The following is an 18942-nucleotide window of genomic DNA, read 5'->3' on the forward strand; positions in this document are numbered from 1 at the left end:
AAAATAGTTTCCTTGAACAACGAATTAAGTTAGGTTAGGTTCATTTTGTTGATACGTGTGCTTTTAACAAAGTATGATTGGTAACCTTACCGGACAGTTTATACGACAAATGGAATCGTACGAGTGTTTTGGTTAGCGACTAATTAACCGTCTTCTCGTGCGTTCTTCTCTTTTCCTCCGTCCGAACAGTTGTTGCCTGACATAATTCCGGCAATTGTGCCAGTTATTATGGGGTTAAGTGGACGGGCGCGTGTAATGCCGAGCAACGCACGCGAAGAAGGAGGACCGGTAACAATTATCGCCGACAACAGTTTAATCTCCTTCCCCTCGATGGGTATCCTCCTTTCCTAATTTGATTAGCGTCGTGGACGACGGAAAAATTTTCTATGGCGCAACACGTACCCGGTGCTAGCGATGGGAACGACATAGAATATTAGATATCATGAATTACCATGAATTATTACCGCGTTTCGAACGAATCGATTCTATTAACCCTCGCTAAGTCGGAGTCTGGGTCCATTCAGACCCACGCCAACTGTTTCTTTCCAATACTATGTTGTACAGGGCTTGTAAAACGAACGATATCCATAAATAATAGTTTAAAATATTTACAATATGGTGTATTTGTATCTACGACAAATATTGAGAATTGTAGGGGGCACCACTCAGCAGCAGTTGAGAGGGCCTTAAATCCCTATGTACCCTCTTCGAAATCTTTGAACAGGCGACTGAACTCGCATAACCGAGCAATGTGCCCACTAATTTACGCCTATTTCGATCCATAGAATCGCCGATCATTCTGATGTAAGGCATTTGCATAACGGTTTCTGCTGTTAACACGTTTCGTATATTTGGCGAAGATTTGTTCTTCTTATACAGAGTGTCTCTACTAACTCGACTGGACTTTTTCTAGTATAAAATACCCCCTTGAGGCAGTCGAGTTAGGGATCGAAACAGAGAGCATTTCGATGGGGATATCGACGATTTGATGTCCCAATATGCTGTTAATGAGATTTAAACGACGTTTGTCTGCAATCTGTGAAAGTTTCGATATCGATAGCTAACGAGCTCGAGACATTAGGATAGGTTGCAAGATAGGAACGAGACTCGATTTGCTACGGGTGGGATTGGTCAATTTCTGCCCAGGGGGAAGGAAGAAAATGAACGTTTAGCGGGTTGACGAAAAAGCTTGGCGATCGCGGACGTCTCCACGGCTGTATTTACAGCACACGTGCTTCGAGAGTGGCTGATGCCAACGAGTCTTAGAGTCTCTCGATGTTTCGACGGCATTGAACCTCGGACAACGACAGAGTGATGTCCGGTGGCTAATTTCGAAACTGAGGCAACGTTGTCTCGCTACGTGTGGTAGTTTCTAGGAAACGGTGCCTCGATTCGGTCTCCTCCACTTCCGCTGTCCGTCACCCCTGACAGTTAGAGAGGTACACCAGGTCCTTGGTGACCTTTATCGAGTGCAATGCGATACAACCTTCGTTGATGCTCACCGATTGATCGTCGGTCGCAACAAGTTCATTGTGAATAAATTTTTCATCGTCGTTGCAACCTAAGCTCACCGATGGACATTGAGAACGTGAAAGGTAAGTCGGGTGATCGTCGATATCTGTATTTTGGGGTACTCTGAACCGTTTTAACACCTGACCGTTTCGCAAGGTAGATATCGAACACTATGCAGCTCTGGTAAGAGCGATCGCGAGACAGATTTAAATAGACGATGAAAAAGTGGGGAGGTTGACTTGCAAGCAACGTTTGGCGAACGCTGTGGCGAACGTTCAGCGCGATATAGAGATCGACTTGGCGGTAAATTTTTAGTAACTTGTAGTTTATTTGGAGTTTATCTGTAGCTGAGTATGGCTCGAGTACAAGAGTTGACTTGGACGTTGAAAGTATCGATGATATTGATTTTAATTGTCTTTGGTTAGAGTAGGCTGGTTGGCTAGGGTGCTATAGTTGATGTGAGAGTTGATTTGACGTCGATTGACGCATTGAGGAATAACAGTTGCTTGTAGGTTGACAGAGAGATTGATTCTGACTGAACGACAGTTGGTTCATGATCATAGTTGATTTGTGGTTTGTGATTTGTTGACGTGGGTGTTAATAGAGATTCTAATTGACAAGTAGTTGCATGAATGATTGGTTGAAAAACGAAAACTGCGAATTTCTTATTAGAATCGTTCCTCAGAGACATGTAAAAAATGCTGACATATCTTTGAACCGTCCAGATCAATTTTGACCCTGATGCAGCTCAGCTACTAAATAAAAGAGTTAAAAAAAAAGAATAGCGCGGTCTTATAAAGCATAATAACAATTACGAGTATACAAAAGATCTGGTAAACACTGGATAAGAAAGAAAAGAAGTATGTAGGAAAGCGACCTCTTCAAGATAACATTTTATCATGTTACTGACGGAAGCGACTCGTTTTTTCCTCTCGATTAAAATTCCGTTATGCATTTGTCTGAATCGTTCCCACGAACGCAACAATAATGCAACAATAGTAATGAATAATGCAAGAAATTATTGATCACCGAGCCTAGAGAAATGTGAAAATGTGAGCCATTTTATTTTATACATACGACTACGCTTAAATAAAATTGTAATTGTAGTTTAATAACAATCTACTTTTATTTGAGATTCGAAATCGTGAATCGAAATTACGATTATCAATGTTAAAATTTGATTCGAGATTAGTGTGATTGACCTTGAAACGTCCTTGACGATCCATCGATATCTATCGAACTCTGCATACCGATATATCTATTTATATACTAAAACAGAACACTCACAATTTTATCGCCAATAACACGCTTAATTAGAAGTTAAAAATTAATACTCTAATATTAGATCAAAATGGTCAAACAAAACGAATTCCTTCAGCTAAAAAGTGAAATAAAAATTTCTGAGATATCGTAATTCAATTAAGTTGGATCATGGTAGTCGTGTAAGATAACGAACAGTTTTTATAAGACGTGCAATTAACGATTCGTTAACAAGTATTATCGCATACCAAAAACACCTGTCAATATGATACAAATACCATAGGTGGTACACAGTAAATGGTATTGCGTAAACGAATTACCATTGCCAGCCTCTTTGGCCAAATAAGCTCATTATCAAGTAATATAATACTGTGGCGCGCATTCGCCAATAACAATTCGCAAGCGAACTAGAATGAACAGACTCGAACCGATACGGTTTATCAGTTTGCAGTCTTTTCGTACTTGCATTACTTCTCTATGCTGCACGAAATTGCACCCGATCTCTTCAGGTACAAAACGTACCCTCGTCACCGGTTGATTCGACGAACAAAAAATTTGCATTCGTTGCACGAATAAAATTTCTTTAACTGTCGCGAGTAAATCTCAGCTGTCGTTGATCCTCGCGCGTGGCTGTCGTGAGCCTCCAGCTTGCTTGCTTATTATTTAGAGGCCCACCAATACAAATGCGTCGAATCAATGCGTTATCAGCTTAATTGCCTTTATCAGAATCGATAAGACGCTATTGCAGCGTCAAGTGTCTCTACCTAACTATCGTGATTGATTTATCAAACGTGAACGTGTGTTCGTAAAGTCGCGTGAGTCCTTTCAAGTAGGTTCATAGTAAAATTTTCATTTCGACATTTTTCGACAACCGTGCACACGTGACTGAACGACCAAGAGTATTGCAACTATTATTATGAAATTTTTTAACTACACGGAAGTTAAAATATGTTTTTAAAGACGTCCTCGCCTTTAAAAATGTCTACGAATCCCGTCGTGCCTTGCTCCGATCGTTCCTCAGCTCTTGAGTCAGAGATCCTTCATTTTGTACGAGTGAAATGTAAATTGAAATTGAAACCAAAACGTGTTTCTCACGAGCAACGTTAAAATACCACTCACGTTCGGAAAAGCTGTGTATGCACGGATGCTTTTTACGCAACTATCGCGCCTCGATGATAACGCGGGGCGATTAGAGTTTGGTATCGCTACGCGTTACAATAAACGTGCATCGTTCCGCAAAAATGCATGAACGAGCCGTGTTTCGCGCGTTATCGTGCATAATTTACGACACACTTTAGGGCTGAAACGTGTGGCTGAAAAAAGGAAACGTACTTCGTGGTAAAACGTGTCTACGATGGAATAAAAAAAAATGTCTACTTATTTAAAATATTTAATTGCAACTGGTGCCTGTTTCGCGAAACGCTCGAAGAGTAGTAATCTTTGTAGCAGTGTTAACTGAAAAATTCAAGTAAATAAACATTGAACTTCGAGTGCCTATTTATCTGACTCTCGTGCAACTTTTCCAGGCTTTAATCTGACAGATTAGTTTATCTCAATTGCCGTCTGTATCTCACTATGAACTAAATTCCTGTGGCATCTGCACTGCTAATTAGAGATAATGCTTAATGTGATTCCGTAATGAACCGAAATCGCGCGGATTCGTTCCGTTAAATTTTCAACGGCGACACGGGGCCATAGTTTTCGATACATCTAAGATTAACGCTGAAATTACCAACGATTATAATGTATTTATTTGTATCAGAGGAATTAAATAAGTGTTTGTTCATTCACTTATAGTTTTATTAGAAATTATGTCGTTTGAACTGCTTTGGTAGCTCTAGTGTTGAGTTGGGGCACGTGGCCATTGGACGCCATGTTGGATGCAGGCCTATCGTAATACCGTAACCACGAAATACGTAAATAATACTTATTGTGCCTCTACGATGCAATTTGAGGCTTAAATTTCTTAAAAGTCTACATTCTATTTAGCTCCTGGTGGTTATAAAACATGTATTCAGTAATATTTCGTTGGTTATGGTTGCAGTAGTGGATAAAAGTTATGGCTTCTGGGAAATATTGCTTTGAAGTCGTGGTCGTTTGTTTCGCGCCATTATTCTATTAGAAGACGATACTGTCCCCCAAATATCTTCTTCGAGTTTCACATTTAAGTTGCTCGTTGAATAAAAATAGTTTCGATTGTAAAATGAAATATTTCACGACGAACTGATAAAAAATTATTTCGTCGAATGGACGTCACAAATAAATTGTTCTCATCTCTGCAATTTCATATAGGTTATGTTCGAACGTTTCTTTGTGTCGTGCAGCGACTTATGCTTCGTTACGCCCTATAAAAAGCTGGTTAATCGACCAGGAAATTAATAATCCTCGTTCCTTGCGCAAGCAGAACGTAAGATTCGTGGAATTTCCAATTCTATTCAACGGTACGGTCGTCATTGTGTTCGCGGAATCCCCGATTGTCGCCGGGCGATCCGTTCGTCGATAATGCCCGATCGTCTAACGAAATCCTAGGACCGAACCGGTCGGGCGAATTTGCAAAACGAGTTCCAGCGTCACGACGACGCCGAGATTAGAAAGCTGGTTTAAAAGAATACGAATCAAAGGATACGGCGCGTCGGGGAGGATGTGTGCCGAGGTGAATGAAAGGAAAGAGTGAATGGCGTCCCTGTTCGGAGGTCAAAGGATCCCATAGACTCGATGAATTCGCAACTGTTCCAAACACAAGACGTCTTATGCGTTTTTTTCAGAGACTAAACTGTTTTACGCTGTTTGAATTCTCTCAGAAACTAGATAGGGTTTTCTATTTGTTTTTTTTTGTTAAAGTTGTCTGTAGCAAGGGGTTCTCGTGCGTCCAGTTCGTTGCTGCTCCATTGTTATTCATTATTCTCGTAACATCGTGCTCTATTCGACCTCTTTCCCGAGTTATAACTATTTATGCACTAGTATAACCGATTCTACCAAACTATTTGTATACAATGAACGCTCGGTAATTCCCGGTTTTCTTAAATGGCGGATCGACAAAGGTTAAACGTGTGTCAATATCTTGAGTAATCAATTGCATGAATTACCGGAAGAAATTCCAGCAGACGTCACATGCGATTTATGCGTGACGATACACCGTCATATTTCAGCCGAGCAGCCAAACGATTTTCTAACAAATTGGATAGGTCAGGTCTTGTCGGATCTATTATTCAGCCAGTTCGTATATTCAAAACTACCTAACTCTTTATTCTTTCATCCATTCGGAAGCAATTGTTTTATCTAAAATATCGAGAAACTCTACGACAGGACGCCAAGCTGAAAATGGTCGCTTCTGCTAAAGGTAAATAATTACTATCAAGGTAGAAAAATAATTATAATCAGGGGACAAGATCAAATACAGCAATCGACGGAGTGTTTAATAAATGTATTCAACGTTTATAGCTGGTTGCTCTAAAATATTTGAAGCATCGCGGTTGAGGACCACTGTACATAATGACTCCTTTGTAATTTCACAAACGGAATATTTTTGTCGCGTAGTTTTCAGTCTGGGGTTTTAGTAGGGTTAAAGAAAGACTATCTCTCCGTATCGCTGCTAATGCTCCAGATTAAAAGTTCCACAACAATAATCGTACGTTTACTACCGCGGAATTGTAAACGACTCTACGGATCCTCCTAGCGTTAATTCCATTGGTACACGAAACGAGACCGTGTCGACTTATGCAGAAAAGCAATTAGCACGATCAGAATCCACAGCTGGAACGTTGAACCTAAACGTTAACCCTTTGTTTACAGAAACGATTTAAAAATAATTTGTTTACAATTTACTATTCCAGTTTTCCCTAAAATTTCGAACTACTATTATCGACCATCGCGCGTCACGTGATACGGCGTAGCTACACAGACCGCCTCACGCCGTGTAACCATGCTGATCGAATCACGCCACGCGCGACTAACATTTTGCGTTAAAACATTCTACGCTCGATAAGCGACGAAAGATTTATCAGCAGGAAAAGTATACGCGCACGAAGTGTGCTTGGACAGTGTGAAATCTTGCAATTGGGTAGATTAGATTATTTACCACGTAGCGTGGGAAGACGCGAGCAGAAATTTCAAATAAGAGGTTATGTGACATCGTGAGAAGCGTTACACTATCGCGCATTCTTGGAAACGAGCGTTCCTCGAACGAGAGAAAAGAAAATTTTTAATCGAAGTTATTTTAATAGGCCAGATAATTAAGTCGTGACCTCTTCAACGGATCCAAAATTTTTGTTATTCTTCTCTTGCGTTTTGGGTTAGGTCCGCTATGGTACCGTACATGTCCAATAAACGTGTAAGATAATTATCCAAATTCCTGCTAAACTTTTATCCAAAATTGCGTTCTAAAGTCGCGTGAAGTTGGGTTGCCGGAGACAATGGAACAAAGGGAACCTGATCTCGATATGTTTTCAAAGCGACAAAGGCAATTGGCACGCGTGACATTTTTCCCCCGGTTTGTCGCGAGTCGTTTTCACTGAAATTTCGTGCATGGCGTGCGTATCGAACGCTCGGTGTAAACTGGCAATCACGAGCGACGCTTAGATGTTAACCGCGGCGTCTATTTCGACGTTACCGATGGGAACGGACCGATAACCCCGTCCACGGCGTTCGTTTTTGGTCGATACGTCGCCACCGATCGGTCTGCACGCCCGCTGGGAACGACAAAGCGCCTCGTCGATCGCGTAGATGCGTACGTACGGGCGCGTTTCGCGGAAACTACGGGCGTGCGAGCGGAAAAAAAGCGGCAGCGCGACGAACGAAGGCGGCGGGCAGCAGGTTTATTATTGCAGTTGATTAGGGGGGAGGCGCAGTTGGTTAAGCGATCTCGTTGAAAGCGAAACGCGCGGCGTGTACCGAGCAAAGCCGCGCGAGTAGTGCGAAACCAGCAAGATCGACGTCGGCGCAGCGATGCGTTAGTGTCGCGCGCGTACGATGTCCAGCGATATCGCTCGATTGGAACACGAGCCAGCCGCGTCCGAGCCACTAGTCGCAGGAGATGCTGCGTTCACGTTGCAAGGTAATATTTATTTCACCCGCGGACCGAACCAGTTCGAAGCTTCGAGAGCCTCGATAAGTTTTTTGAACAGTGATGGGGGGGGATTTCGAATTCTCGAAGTTTCGGTGGTGTCATTCTCGAGGGGGATGAACGTTGACACAACGTTACGAACGTTAACCGGTGGGTCGCTCGGGTCGTCCACTGGCAACCAGTTCTACGTGCGTCTTTCTCCTTCGATCGTTGGGTAACGTTCTGTCTTTTTTCGACGCATCGTTTCGAACGAATTCTCGAACGAATTCTCGAACGCGTGTAGCGGGTTCAGGAAACGAGACTAGTTATGAGGTAACGGAATCCACCTCTCGTGAAACCGCCTCGTGCCTGGTATCTGTTGTTCGATATATTTTTTGGTGATATAATATCAGAGAGGGTTCGAGGGAGTATTCTTAATTGATGCCCAAGTCTGATTTAGGGATGAAAATAATTGTCTTTCTCGAGGTCTACGGTTATGTAATTAATAAAAATCACATTGTCGTGTAGTCTAGAAAGGGGTCCAATTAAAAGAACTCATCATTCTTGGCGGATTAGGTCGAAAACGTGTGAGCAATAAGAAGCAAATAAGCAGTATAATGACACTGGTCAGCAAATATGTATTCTTAGACGATCTGTTTCATCTCTTGGACGTTTCTCTATATTTTATGCGAGTTCTTGCTGAACAGAGACTATCACGAACAGTGAAGCCCAATGTGCAAAATTTCAATAAAATCGGTGACTCTTGTCAGGTCAATTTCCACTTTAAACCAGCATTGCTTCGACTCCTGTGTTTCTGCTTTGTTCATACGATGATATACCGGCGTTTTAACGACTTCTCGATGCAATTGCGACAGGAACGAGCGTCGACTCGAGGAAAATGTGTTCCGAAAACGTCGAAGCCGAGGGGGGTAGACGGCGAGTGTTTGCCAAAGCACTCGGGGCAACGGCTCGAGCGCGTTTAGGTCGACGAGAACAAAGAAACACACGAGCGCGCGTGGCGTTGGGCGAACAGGTCAGCGCCATGCAGCCGCGAATAGCACGAAAAACGGTTTATCGGAAACCGGAGCCCCGAGAGGAGGGATGAGCCTCGTCCTTTTAGCCAGCGCGCTTCGTTGTGACGTCTCGTGTTGTTGTCCCGACAGACGCAATGTGTTCCGTCTGGGACACCCGAGGGCTCCAGGAATCGTTTTTATTCTCGAAATAACCGCTGGGCGAAGTATCATTGAGAAACGAAACTGAACGAGGGGCGAGGGGACTCCGAACGCCAACTCTACCCTAATCCCTTCCACTTTTCAGGTTCTTCGTTATTATTGGCCAACTACCGGCTGTACTTTATCGAACGAGACGAGACAGCTGACGAATACTTCTGTTTTTGTTCATTGAGTGTCACTTATTATTGGTCACCTCTACCAACAGCTAAATTATTTTATCACGTTGATGTTTCTCTGACAACATTGCAGAACTTATTTATGAAACGAAAATCAAACTTTGTACACAGTTAAATTTTTCTAACGGGTTCGTCAATTTTCACCTGAATTTTTTCTATTTGAACACACAAGTATAATGCTATATCGTGTGCCATAAATGGTATGATCGATTTAGAACAGGAACTACCCTTTCATGATCTCTTTTAAAAGAAAAATATTGTTGTCCAGGGCCCCGCTGGAGGTTACTACGCTACTGTCTGACATTCACGCGAGCCCATGCAGTTATCATTCCCTTTTGCGCGTAACCGATGATTTTCTTCTGTTCGCAGGAACGAAACAGACGGCAGAAAGCGTTGCTCAAGATGCCGTCGACCAAACAGGTATTCCCCGTTCTCAATTCGACATTAGATACCAGAAAATATTGCACAATCGAAAATCGTAATGTATAAAACGACTGCTAGCATAAAACCGGAATTCCAAGACATTTTAATAAACGATAAAAGAAAATTTACAAGGCGTTCCAAGATTGCTTCGTTGTTCACCATTCGCAATTAGCATTTTTACATATTCTGCAAGGTGAAACGGCATAACTAGACGCGCTTTCGTTGAAAACGCGACGACGAAACTCGACTCTATCATGAACGTCATTCGTTAGACTATTGTAAACATTCTATTTACTCAAGGTTTAGTCTATCAAGTGATAAAAATAACTGCAATAAATTCTGTACGATAGTTCTAATAGACGTGCTTTGGTTCAACCTGTCTGATCTGGTTACAAAATTTTTATTAAGATCGTCTATGGTTGTGATCTTGAAACGACCTTAAATTCATTCGCTAGAAATAATAAGTAATTGCAGATTCATTAACGTCAATAGATACTCTGCTGTTTTGGCTCCATTTTATCATTGATATAATTATTAATTAAACAGTAATGCCTTCCTTGTTCTTAGTATTTTTTCTTTGTCCTATTCCAACAGGATTTGGCAAATTTAACCTTAAGGTTATGGCCGTCTGCAGTCTGATTTTCATGAACGTGGCATTCAGCATAACCAGCATTGGATTCATACTACCTTCAGCAGCATGCGACTTTCAAATGACCACGGTGGACAAGGGCCGCCTAAGCGCCGCTCCGATGTTAGGTAATCCTTTATTTTACTCTAACAATATAGTGTAAACATTTACACGTGTATAGTAAATTCTAAAACAACTGGTTATATATTGTTCTCCATTCTCATTTATTATGATGTATCGTTTCTTACGATTTTTTTTTTTTTTGCATTTCTCGCATCCATAATAATCATAACGCGTAGAAAAACAGGGAATTATTTTTGCCACGCTTTGTGGTCCAGCGACGATATAATAACGGCGTTGTTTTGGTCGATTCCCCAGCCAGGATTCGAGCGCATTTGCCAATTTGTTATTTATAACCACGGACAAAGGGTCTGAGTCAGTATTTTCTGAAATCAGCAAATAAGCTGTCCTGGCGCGGAAGGCTGTTTCCAATGATTCACTCAGTGTCGCGGACAGCCGCTACGACACAGTGGCGCTTAACACCGACCCTTTCTTCCAAATTCATCGCGCGAAATTAGGACTTAAATCTATCGAAGATAACAAAGAAGCCTCACCAATTACGATAGAATTTTTTATCACAACGTAATCTATCAGACGATATAAATAAATAGCGATCTTAGACTTTGTCTAGCTTGCAAACGAAATGCATAGGTTGTGCACCGCTGCTTCGATGTTTAATTATTCGTCAAACGATACGGTATTGGCGGCAGCTTTCTATCGTATTTCTTAGGATCGTTCCCCGTTCGTTTTTTTTTCTTTGCGTTGACGCAGCGCGTGTGTGCAATCAGCGAAAGTATAGTCCGCCTTATCGCCGGAATTAGTCTTTCTTGCGTGCCTTTCCCGCGACACACACACGCCCTTTCATCGATCTAATCTAACACGGTCGTGCCGATTGTACGTGTCGTCTCGAAAAGGGTTTGGGCTGCTCGGGAACTCGGACAAGCCCCTATACCGTATCATATAAATTTACAATAAAAAAAATAATATTGACAAAAAGAATTTGTTGCAAACGATAAGATTAGTTCCCTCTCGCAACTTGTAACATTTTATTTAAGCCACAAAGCCAAATTAAATAGAGGCCATCTCACGATTTCAATCACTGTTTGATACGTCATTAAGGTCATTATCTTGAGTAATGATACGAATGATTCAGCCGGCGTCCGTTGTTTTTTAAAAAGTTATTATCATAATAGGATGAATATTTATATACCGTCGGTTTCCTTCAAAGGTTAATGATCTTGGCACGTGTCAAGAGGGGCGGGAGGGGGGCCTAATTAATATAGTTTAAGTTTGAATTTCGAGTCTCGAGCGAAAGAAACAAAGATAAAAATTCTTGCAAGGAAGTGTCGAAGCGAACGTGTTTAAATGGAACGCGATGTAAATTAATTGAATTACTCGAAGCATATGTTCTCACACTCAGGGTCGTGCAATGTCCAACAGCCGCGACTCGGAACAAGGAAACTACAGTTCAATAACCGTGCTCGATTTCTTTTAACACGTTCACCAGTCTCGTACAAGTTCCACAACTGTAATTTTTTACTATAAAAAAAGATAATTTAAGTATCCCCGTCAATTGAGAAACACGATGCAAACGTATTCGACTGGGCAACACTCACACGACCGGAATGTAAATAATTAAACCTTGAAGACTCGTACAATGCCGGAACGTGACTTGTCCCCTCCCCTTACCCCCTTTCCATTTCTTTTTTTTTATTTGATGCCACGTGGAGAAAATTAAACGTCAAGTGTCATAACAAAGAGGCTATTATTTTTTTTGTTCTTCGACAACAAAGTGGTAATAATTAAACTACTTATCCCTGTCGAAGATCAATTATCAGTCATTTTGCATCATACTATAATCACTGGAAAATCCATTGCGTTCACCATGCACGGCGGTACAACTTCGCGCCGTGCGTAGCAATTGCATCATTTATTGATGATTAACGATCGATCGCGACAAGAATCGAAAGGCATTATCTCGCGCAACACCGAACGTTTTTTCTACACAGAAACATTCCAAGCAACGAAACGTACGATCTACTAACATTTTCTCGCGCCGTGCAATTATGGGAGAAAGTTTTACACCGGTGTAAATAACTATGCTGTTGTGTTCGAGCCTGATCAACCAACTACGATTCTTATTTGTATAAAATTTATGAATAAACCTAGATTTTTCTGTCATATAATCACGTTGAATCTTCATTTTCATTTGAAAACGTATTGGAACAAACAGAACTACTATACCTGTTCAGGTATAATAATTGTGTTTCATCGTTTCTCCGCTGGAGATGCTAATAGTAGGCCAACTATTCTTTGGTCCATTGTACATTCAGTACTTAGCAACTATTTGTTAGCAACTATGTTTAGCTGATCTCAATTGCGTCGGTTATAAAAAGATGGCGCTGAGCCTGCATTTATCGGGGTAACAATCTAAATAACAAGCAACTCCTCATGTACAATACATTTCCACTAGCTGCGTTGGGGGACTTTCATTTTCAACTTCATTAGTCGCTAATCGATCATGTTCGTTTTATTAATCAACAGAGCGCACCAAACGAGGCCCTCGTGCAACGTTCGAGGTTACACTAATCGAGACCTCTGTATCTGCATAATTACGTAAATTTGTAGGTATGCTGGCTGGTTCCTACATATGGGGCTGTTACGCAGCCATAAAAGGACGAAGGCTATCACTGTTGGTTGCTTTGTTTCTCCACGGAATCTCCGAGTTATTAGCGTCGGTGGTGCCTCTCTATTGGGTCTTCCTGTTCCTAAAATTTCTAAGCGGTGCAGCGTTAGTACGACATGTGCCATTCTGCTAAGGTCAATCGCTTTGTCGGCAAACGATAATAAAATGTTAACGTTTTCAGCATGAACGGGCAGTCGGCGGTCGTCTTTCTATACTTGGGTGAATTCCAACCGACCAAGTATCGCGACAAGATGCTCTCGTGGATGGAGATGGCTTGGGTGCTAGGGATGATCATTCTGGCAGGTGAACACTCGGATCAAAACTAATTATTTACTGGCTAGGGACATTTTTATGGAACTTGGCCCACAAAATAAGCGTAAAAAAAAATGTTAAATATAAACAGAATCTTGTACGAATAATCACTAGGTGTATAAATATAAATTTCATCGCATCCGCAGTAGGCTCCGCTACAGCCAATCTAATCGTCTGTGGTGGCGCCATCTATGGTCGAATGGAGCTTGTATTCGACCCTTGTGATTCCTCTATTGGAAGCTTTATCTTTGTACCAGGTTCCACAAAAATTAGAAATACTCTATTCAGGTGATATTTCTTATTAGAAGAGTTATATCTTCTTTTCTTGGAGTTCATTGGGACTTCTTTGTGTATATCCAAAAGAAAACATTGAGGCAATTTATTTAGGCGCCAAATGCATCCTTTTTAAACGGAGGTAACTTTGATTTCAGGCGTCGGTTGGATAATCATTCCACTGGAAGTGAACATGGTAATCGGAGGTGTGGTTTATCATTCGTGGAATCTTTTCGTTTTTATATGCTCCCTGCCAGCCTTGCTCGCCGGCACGTGGCTAATATTTTTCCCCGAGACACCCAAGTATCTCGCCGAGACCGGACAGAACGTCCAAATGTTGGACGTACTGATGAGAATGTACTCGGAGAACAGTGGGGAACCACCGAAGGAATATACAGTAAGCTATTCCATTTTGGAGAACAGTGGTCAGCTGCTACAATAGAGAACAGTTCGCTTTTCCAGCACTACGATGCTCTATCTTTTCAGACGAAACTACGAAACTGTGGGAACAATAATCTCAACGACCTGGTGCATCAAATAATGCACACGAGGGACGAGGATGACGTGGAAGAAAAGTCCTTCCAGTTGATGATAAACGACATCTGGACGAAAACCGTGATGATCCTGAAGCCCCCGTTCCTGTGCAGGACAATAGTCGTGTGTTTGATCGCCTGTTTCGTCACATCCTCTTATTACACGCTCACGTTGTGGCTGCCAGAGCTGTTTCACAGATACGCCGACTTCCAAGAGGCGTATCCCAATGAAACAGCCAGCGTCTGCACCCTGAAGAGCGCGAAGAACGCTACAGTGGTAGTAAGTTGAACGTTGAAGATTCTATTCGACCGTACCACTTGTCTACTTTCGTCTAACTTCAATTGTTTACATAGGCGCTGTCGGATGATCCGTTCAATTGCGAATCCAGAGTACAAATTAGCGTATTTGTCCATACGTTCATCTTGGGAGCCTCTTGCATCCCAACGGGTTTGATATTGCCGCTCCTGGTTAACTATGTAGGATACAAATTTTTCCTCGGTAAGTGGAACCCTTTTTCTCCGAGGAAACGCTCATCGAAGATCAACTTTATGCTATCGGTTGTACTTGTCATACTCGCCATATTGTGTTTTACTATTCTGGGACACTCTCAACACTTCATTGTTGAGTGGAGAACTTAGCTGCTAGAGCAATCGTGCATGAAACAAAGAGTTTGTGTTCCTAGAATACAAACTCGAGGTTCAATATCGTCCACGAGTACATCTGATAGATGGCGTTGATCGAAACTGTAGAATCTCCAGGATATGCTGAATATCTTTTATCCGTTTCAGTGATAACAGCTTTTATACCCGCCATCGTGACCGCCTGTCTCTTCCTGGTGAAGACGTCCACTCAAAACTTGATACTCTCTTGCGCCTACGAATCGGTCACATCCGTCTGCCTTAGCGTGGTATACTGCCTTCTAGTTGATCTCTATCCAACGCATTTAAGGTAACTTTCTACGATCGATGCCAGCAATTTTCCAAATTTTCCGTCAGGACTATAATAAGCTCGTTTTCCAAGCATTTGAATACCATAAATTAAGATTGAGTCAGGTTAAGTCCAAGTTACGTTCGAGTCGAGACACGACCAAATCAAATTGGCCACGTGTGTTTGTAAGATTGACCTAGGGTTGCGTTGGGCGCAAGATCGGACTAAATTAGATCCGAGTTAAGAATAGATCTGGGTTACGTTTGTGATTCGCATACGCAGAGTGCGAGTTAGGCTGCTTCGGTCTAATCTAAATTTGATTATGTAGTAAACCTGATTAAAGAGTAAATGAAATCTGTGTCGACGGAATGTTGGGTCTGTGTTAAGTCCTGCTGGATGTATAAATAGAATTCGAGATTGGCTGATCGTTAGATCTGAAGACCGATCAATTTCGTAGAACTTTTATCGCTATTATTTGCAGATAAAACGTTTGTACTCGTGTTGCGATCCATTCTGTACATTTCAATTCCTTGAAAATGGATGTTATTTCGCGCTTCTTCTTCTTGCTCTCCGATGACTAAGAGCATCTCGACTCCGGATTACGTTTTTCTTAACATGAAATGATCAATGAGTAACACGCAGATAACCGTGTTTTCGTTGCATTTGCGTCACGGAACATCCAATAGATTCGAAACACAAAAGAAGAACGCAATCGGCAGGAACGATGTATTCGACTCGATACCAGCGTGTTCAACTTTGACCGTGCATTAAACACGGCCTCGTCGCTGTTTACGCAGCTGTTTCGTATTGTTCGATACAATTTTTATTGGCCAATAAATGTCAATGAGAGAATTAGGGGATCAAGTCGGCGCTCAATTCGTGAACTAGCGGGCAGATAAAATTTTTGCGAACGCCTTCAACAACGTTCCGGATATCTCGACGAAAGATAAGGTCAATTAAGTGGGTGACCGTCTATTTCGAACGGTGTAAACGCCCTGATCGTTTCCTGATAAATAAAACTTGTTATGTCGTCTGGTATCACCGATTGGAATACCACCGGCGATAAGTCAGCCACCGTAACTATCGACATTGGCACTCGATTGTTTTTTCTATCGCTTATCAATCGATGTATACCGACGATATAAATATCCGCCCGTAATATTTATATTCTTCTATCTGGTTATTTATAATCGAGCGATTGGATCGAGTCGATTATCTGCATTATTTAAGAAATATCGTGACGGTCACTCTTGAACGTCCTCGAGTGTTTAGCATTTCAATGCCAACTATATCATTGCGAAAACAATAGTCATCCATAGACTGCATATGTAATATATATGGTGTCCCTTAGTGTATGGGAACAGCTTCAACAGTGGCTTCTTGAATAATGTTGGTTTCCTTTTCAGAGCAATGGCTGCTGGTTTGTCGGCTTTTATCAGTCGAATAGGTGCTATAAGCGGTACTCTGATGATCGGGTACTTGATCGATGATTACTGCACGTTGGTGATCGTTATAGTGGCCGCTCAACTCTTCCGTACGTATCCAAACTCGTGTCGCCTCTTATCGCTGTGTTTCACTACTTGTTGTACAGAAGTCTCACTAATCTTCGAAATATTCATTTTGCGTTTCAGTGAGCGGGATACTTGCTCTGTTCACGCCGGGCAGAAAGAGGCCGAGCAAAGACAACGAGAAATCCTAACGAAAGTGGGGGGACTCCGCGTGATCGTAAACGAAATAAAAGAAAATAGAAATGTTCTGTATTCGTAGTATCGTATTATAAACGTCTAAGGTCATACTTTAACACGATGTAAATGCATTTCATGTAGAAACGGAACGTAAGTGTCTTCTTATGCGCGAATCGTTTCGCACTGCTCGAAAACAGTTGAAGGGGGGACGTTAGAGCGACCAATTCAGCAAAAAATGTTACTTAAAGTGGTACTTAAACGCACAGTAATTTTGTTATCTTTGAAATTTCCCTCATTCGTTCGAACACGGTTCTCCGATGATTTCGAGCAGCGCCCATTGCGCTTATTTTAAAAATAAGGATGTACGCGACCGAACGCGATCAATATCGTGCACCAGGGGTGGCGAATTGTGGCAATTCTCACTTTCGTAAATTTTAATACGGCAAATCAACGTTCTCTCGAAGAAATTCGTCGCCCCTGTCGTACACTATGTATATTTTATTACGTAACTAACTAACGCTTTAGTATAAAGGCTTAAGAAACGTACTTTAAGAAGACGAGTGTAATTAGCCGAATCTCTTATGAAAGGAGCTTTTACTGCTGTAAGAACACGCTCTTACAAAGGTGCGACTCATTATTAATAATACTTGCTTATTCCGCGTAACGCACAGGATTGTTGCAAATGTTTAGAGAGAGAATGACGGGAGTCAACCTTTCGACCAGAAAGGTCTTATTACTCAATATTGTATAAGATGGTTCTAAATGATTTTTACCTAAGAATATAGTTCTGCGAGGGAATAGAGTCTACGTAAAGTAAGCGAAGGGGTACCTTTGTCGACACAGCACGAAGAATATCGAGAAACGAGAGATGATTCGAGTCTCTGCCTGGTCAACTTGCCCTTAACGCGAGCACTAAAATATTCTAGAAAAGTTTCTCTCAAATTTCACCAATTTTATCTGTTCTCTCGTCGTACGACTAAAGAGCTTCGGATTGTAGATTAACGTACTTGTACTTAATCGCGTGAAGAACAACAAAGCAAGAAGAAAATGCTCAATTAAACGATTATCGCAACGATCTCTTATTGTAAACGCAAGCGGTATGATACTTGACTTAGATGCAATTGTATGATAATAAAGAGCTTGAATCTACCCGATAGGCGGATCCGTAATTGGAACGTCGATCGAATTTCCAACGCGTTTTATCTTTACTTTATTTTTCTATGTACGAGACTTTTTATATTGTATACTGTTTATATGCCGGCCATTTAAGTGCAATAAAAAAAGTATTCGTATCGAACCGATCAACTGGATTTTCTTATCTGTTATCCTGATACCATTTCATTAAATGTACACAACGCAATGGGACTTAAAAGAGTACTTACCAAGGAGTGTAATAATACACTTCAAGTTCCATTTGGTCACTGTAATTCACTAAATGTAAACACGGTGCACTTTGAGCGATGCACTTCACCATTTCTGCGTCCTCAGCGATTAATGACCGTATTGGATGTGTTGTTTGGGAGATATTGATACTGTCCAGGACTAGGAGAACTTTCCTTACAGTTTACCTGCAAGGATATTCTCTTTTGGGTCTGGGTTAGGTCTGGGTAGAATCTAATGTTTGCAACAACAACACTAAGTCCAGGAACCTCACTAAATGTACACAACACAATGATACTTAAAAGAGTACTTACCAAGAAGTATAATAATACACTTCAGGCTCCTTTTGGTCACTGCAATTCACTGAATGTAACACAGTGCACTTCACCACTTGTGTCCTCCGTGATCGATGATCGTATGGGATGTTTTGTTTGGGAGATATCGATTCTAGGAGTTAAGGGAGTTTTCCTTACAGTTTGCCTGTAAGGACATTTTCTTTTGCACTACCACTCACTCGTTCGCACCCTGTACCGATCTGACACAGGGCCCCAGGGGTCCCACGTGGAGGTGAGATGAGTGGATTTGACCGAAGTGAGCCCACCAACTTCGCCGAAGTTCTCCGCAACGAGGAGGCCACTATCCAGGTGGATAGTGGTCCAAGTATTAAAGAACATCAGCTTAATCGGGGTTTTCGACCTGCCAAACGTCAGGAAGTCCCACACCAGCCTCATACCCCCGTATATTGCTAAATATATCGTACAACAATTATAGAAACATCTGCAAAGAGAAAAGATAAGAGCGTATCGTCGCTTC

General features: G+C 41.7%; 1 protein-coding gene across 2 annotated transcripts; it reads left to right on the plus strand.

Annotated features, from left to right (window-relative positions):
• The first annotated feature begins 1366 nt into the window (after positions 1 to 1366).
• Positions 1367 to 18046, plus strand: LOC122396346 (synaptic vesicle glycoprotein 2B-like). 2 transcript variants are annotated; one of them, XM_043394658.1, is made up of 11 exons: positions 1367 to 1595; positions 9591 to 9641; positions 10239 to 10400; positions 12961 to 13123; positions 13200 to 13321; positions 13762 to 14000; positions 14090 to 14416; positions 14491 to 14635; positions 14926 to 15085; positions 16471 to 16598; positions 16696 to 18046. In XM_043394658.1, exons 1-11 carry the CDS (start codon positions 1574 to 1576, stop codon positions 16761 to 16763), a joined length of 1587 nt encoding a protein of 528 aa, XP_043250593.1. In that variant the 5' UTR covers positions 1367 to 1573; the 3' UTR covers positions 16764 to 18046. The 2 variants fall into 2 exon arrangements, with proteins under 2 accessions (XP_043250593.1, XP_043250592.1); XM_043394657.1 differs by lacking the exon at positions 1367 to 1595 and adding an exon at positions 7441 to 7825.
• Positions 18047 to 18942: the final 896 nt, after the last annotated feature.

The sequence above is a fragment of the Colletes gigas genome, unplaced genomic scaffold, assembly GCF_013123115.1.
Source record: "Colletes gigas isolate AHSC1104 unplaced genomic scaffold, ASM1312311v1 Colletes_gigas_Sc00007, whole genome shotgun sequence".
Classification (NCBI taxonomy): Eukaryota; Metazoa; Arthropoda; class Insecta; order Hymenoptera; family Colletidae; genus Colletes; species Colletes gigas.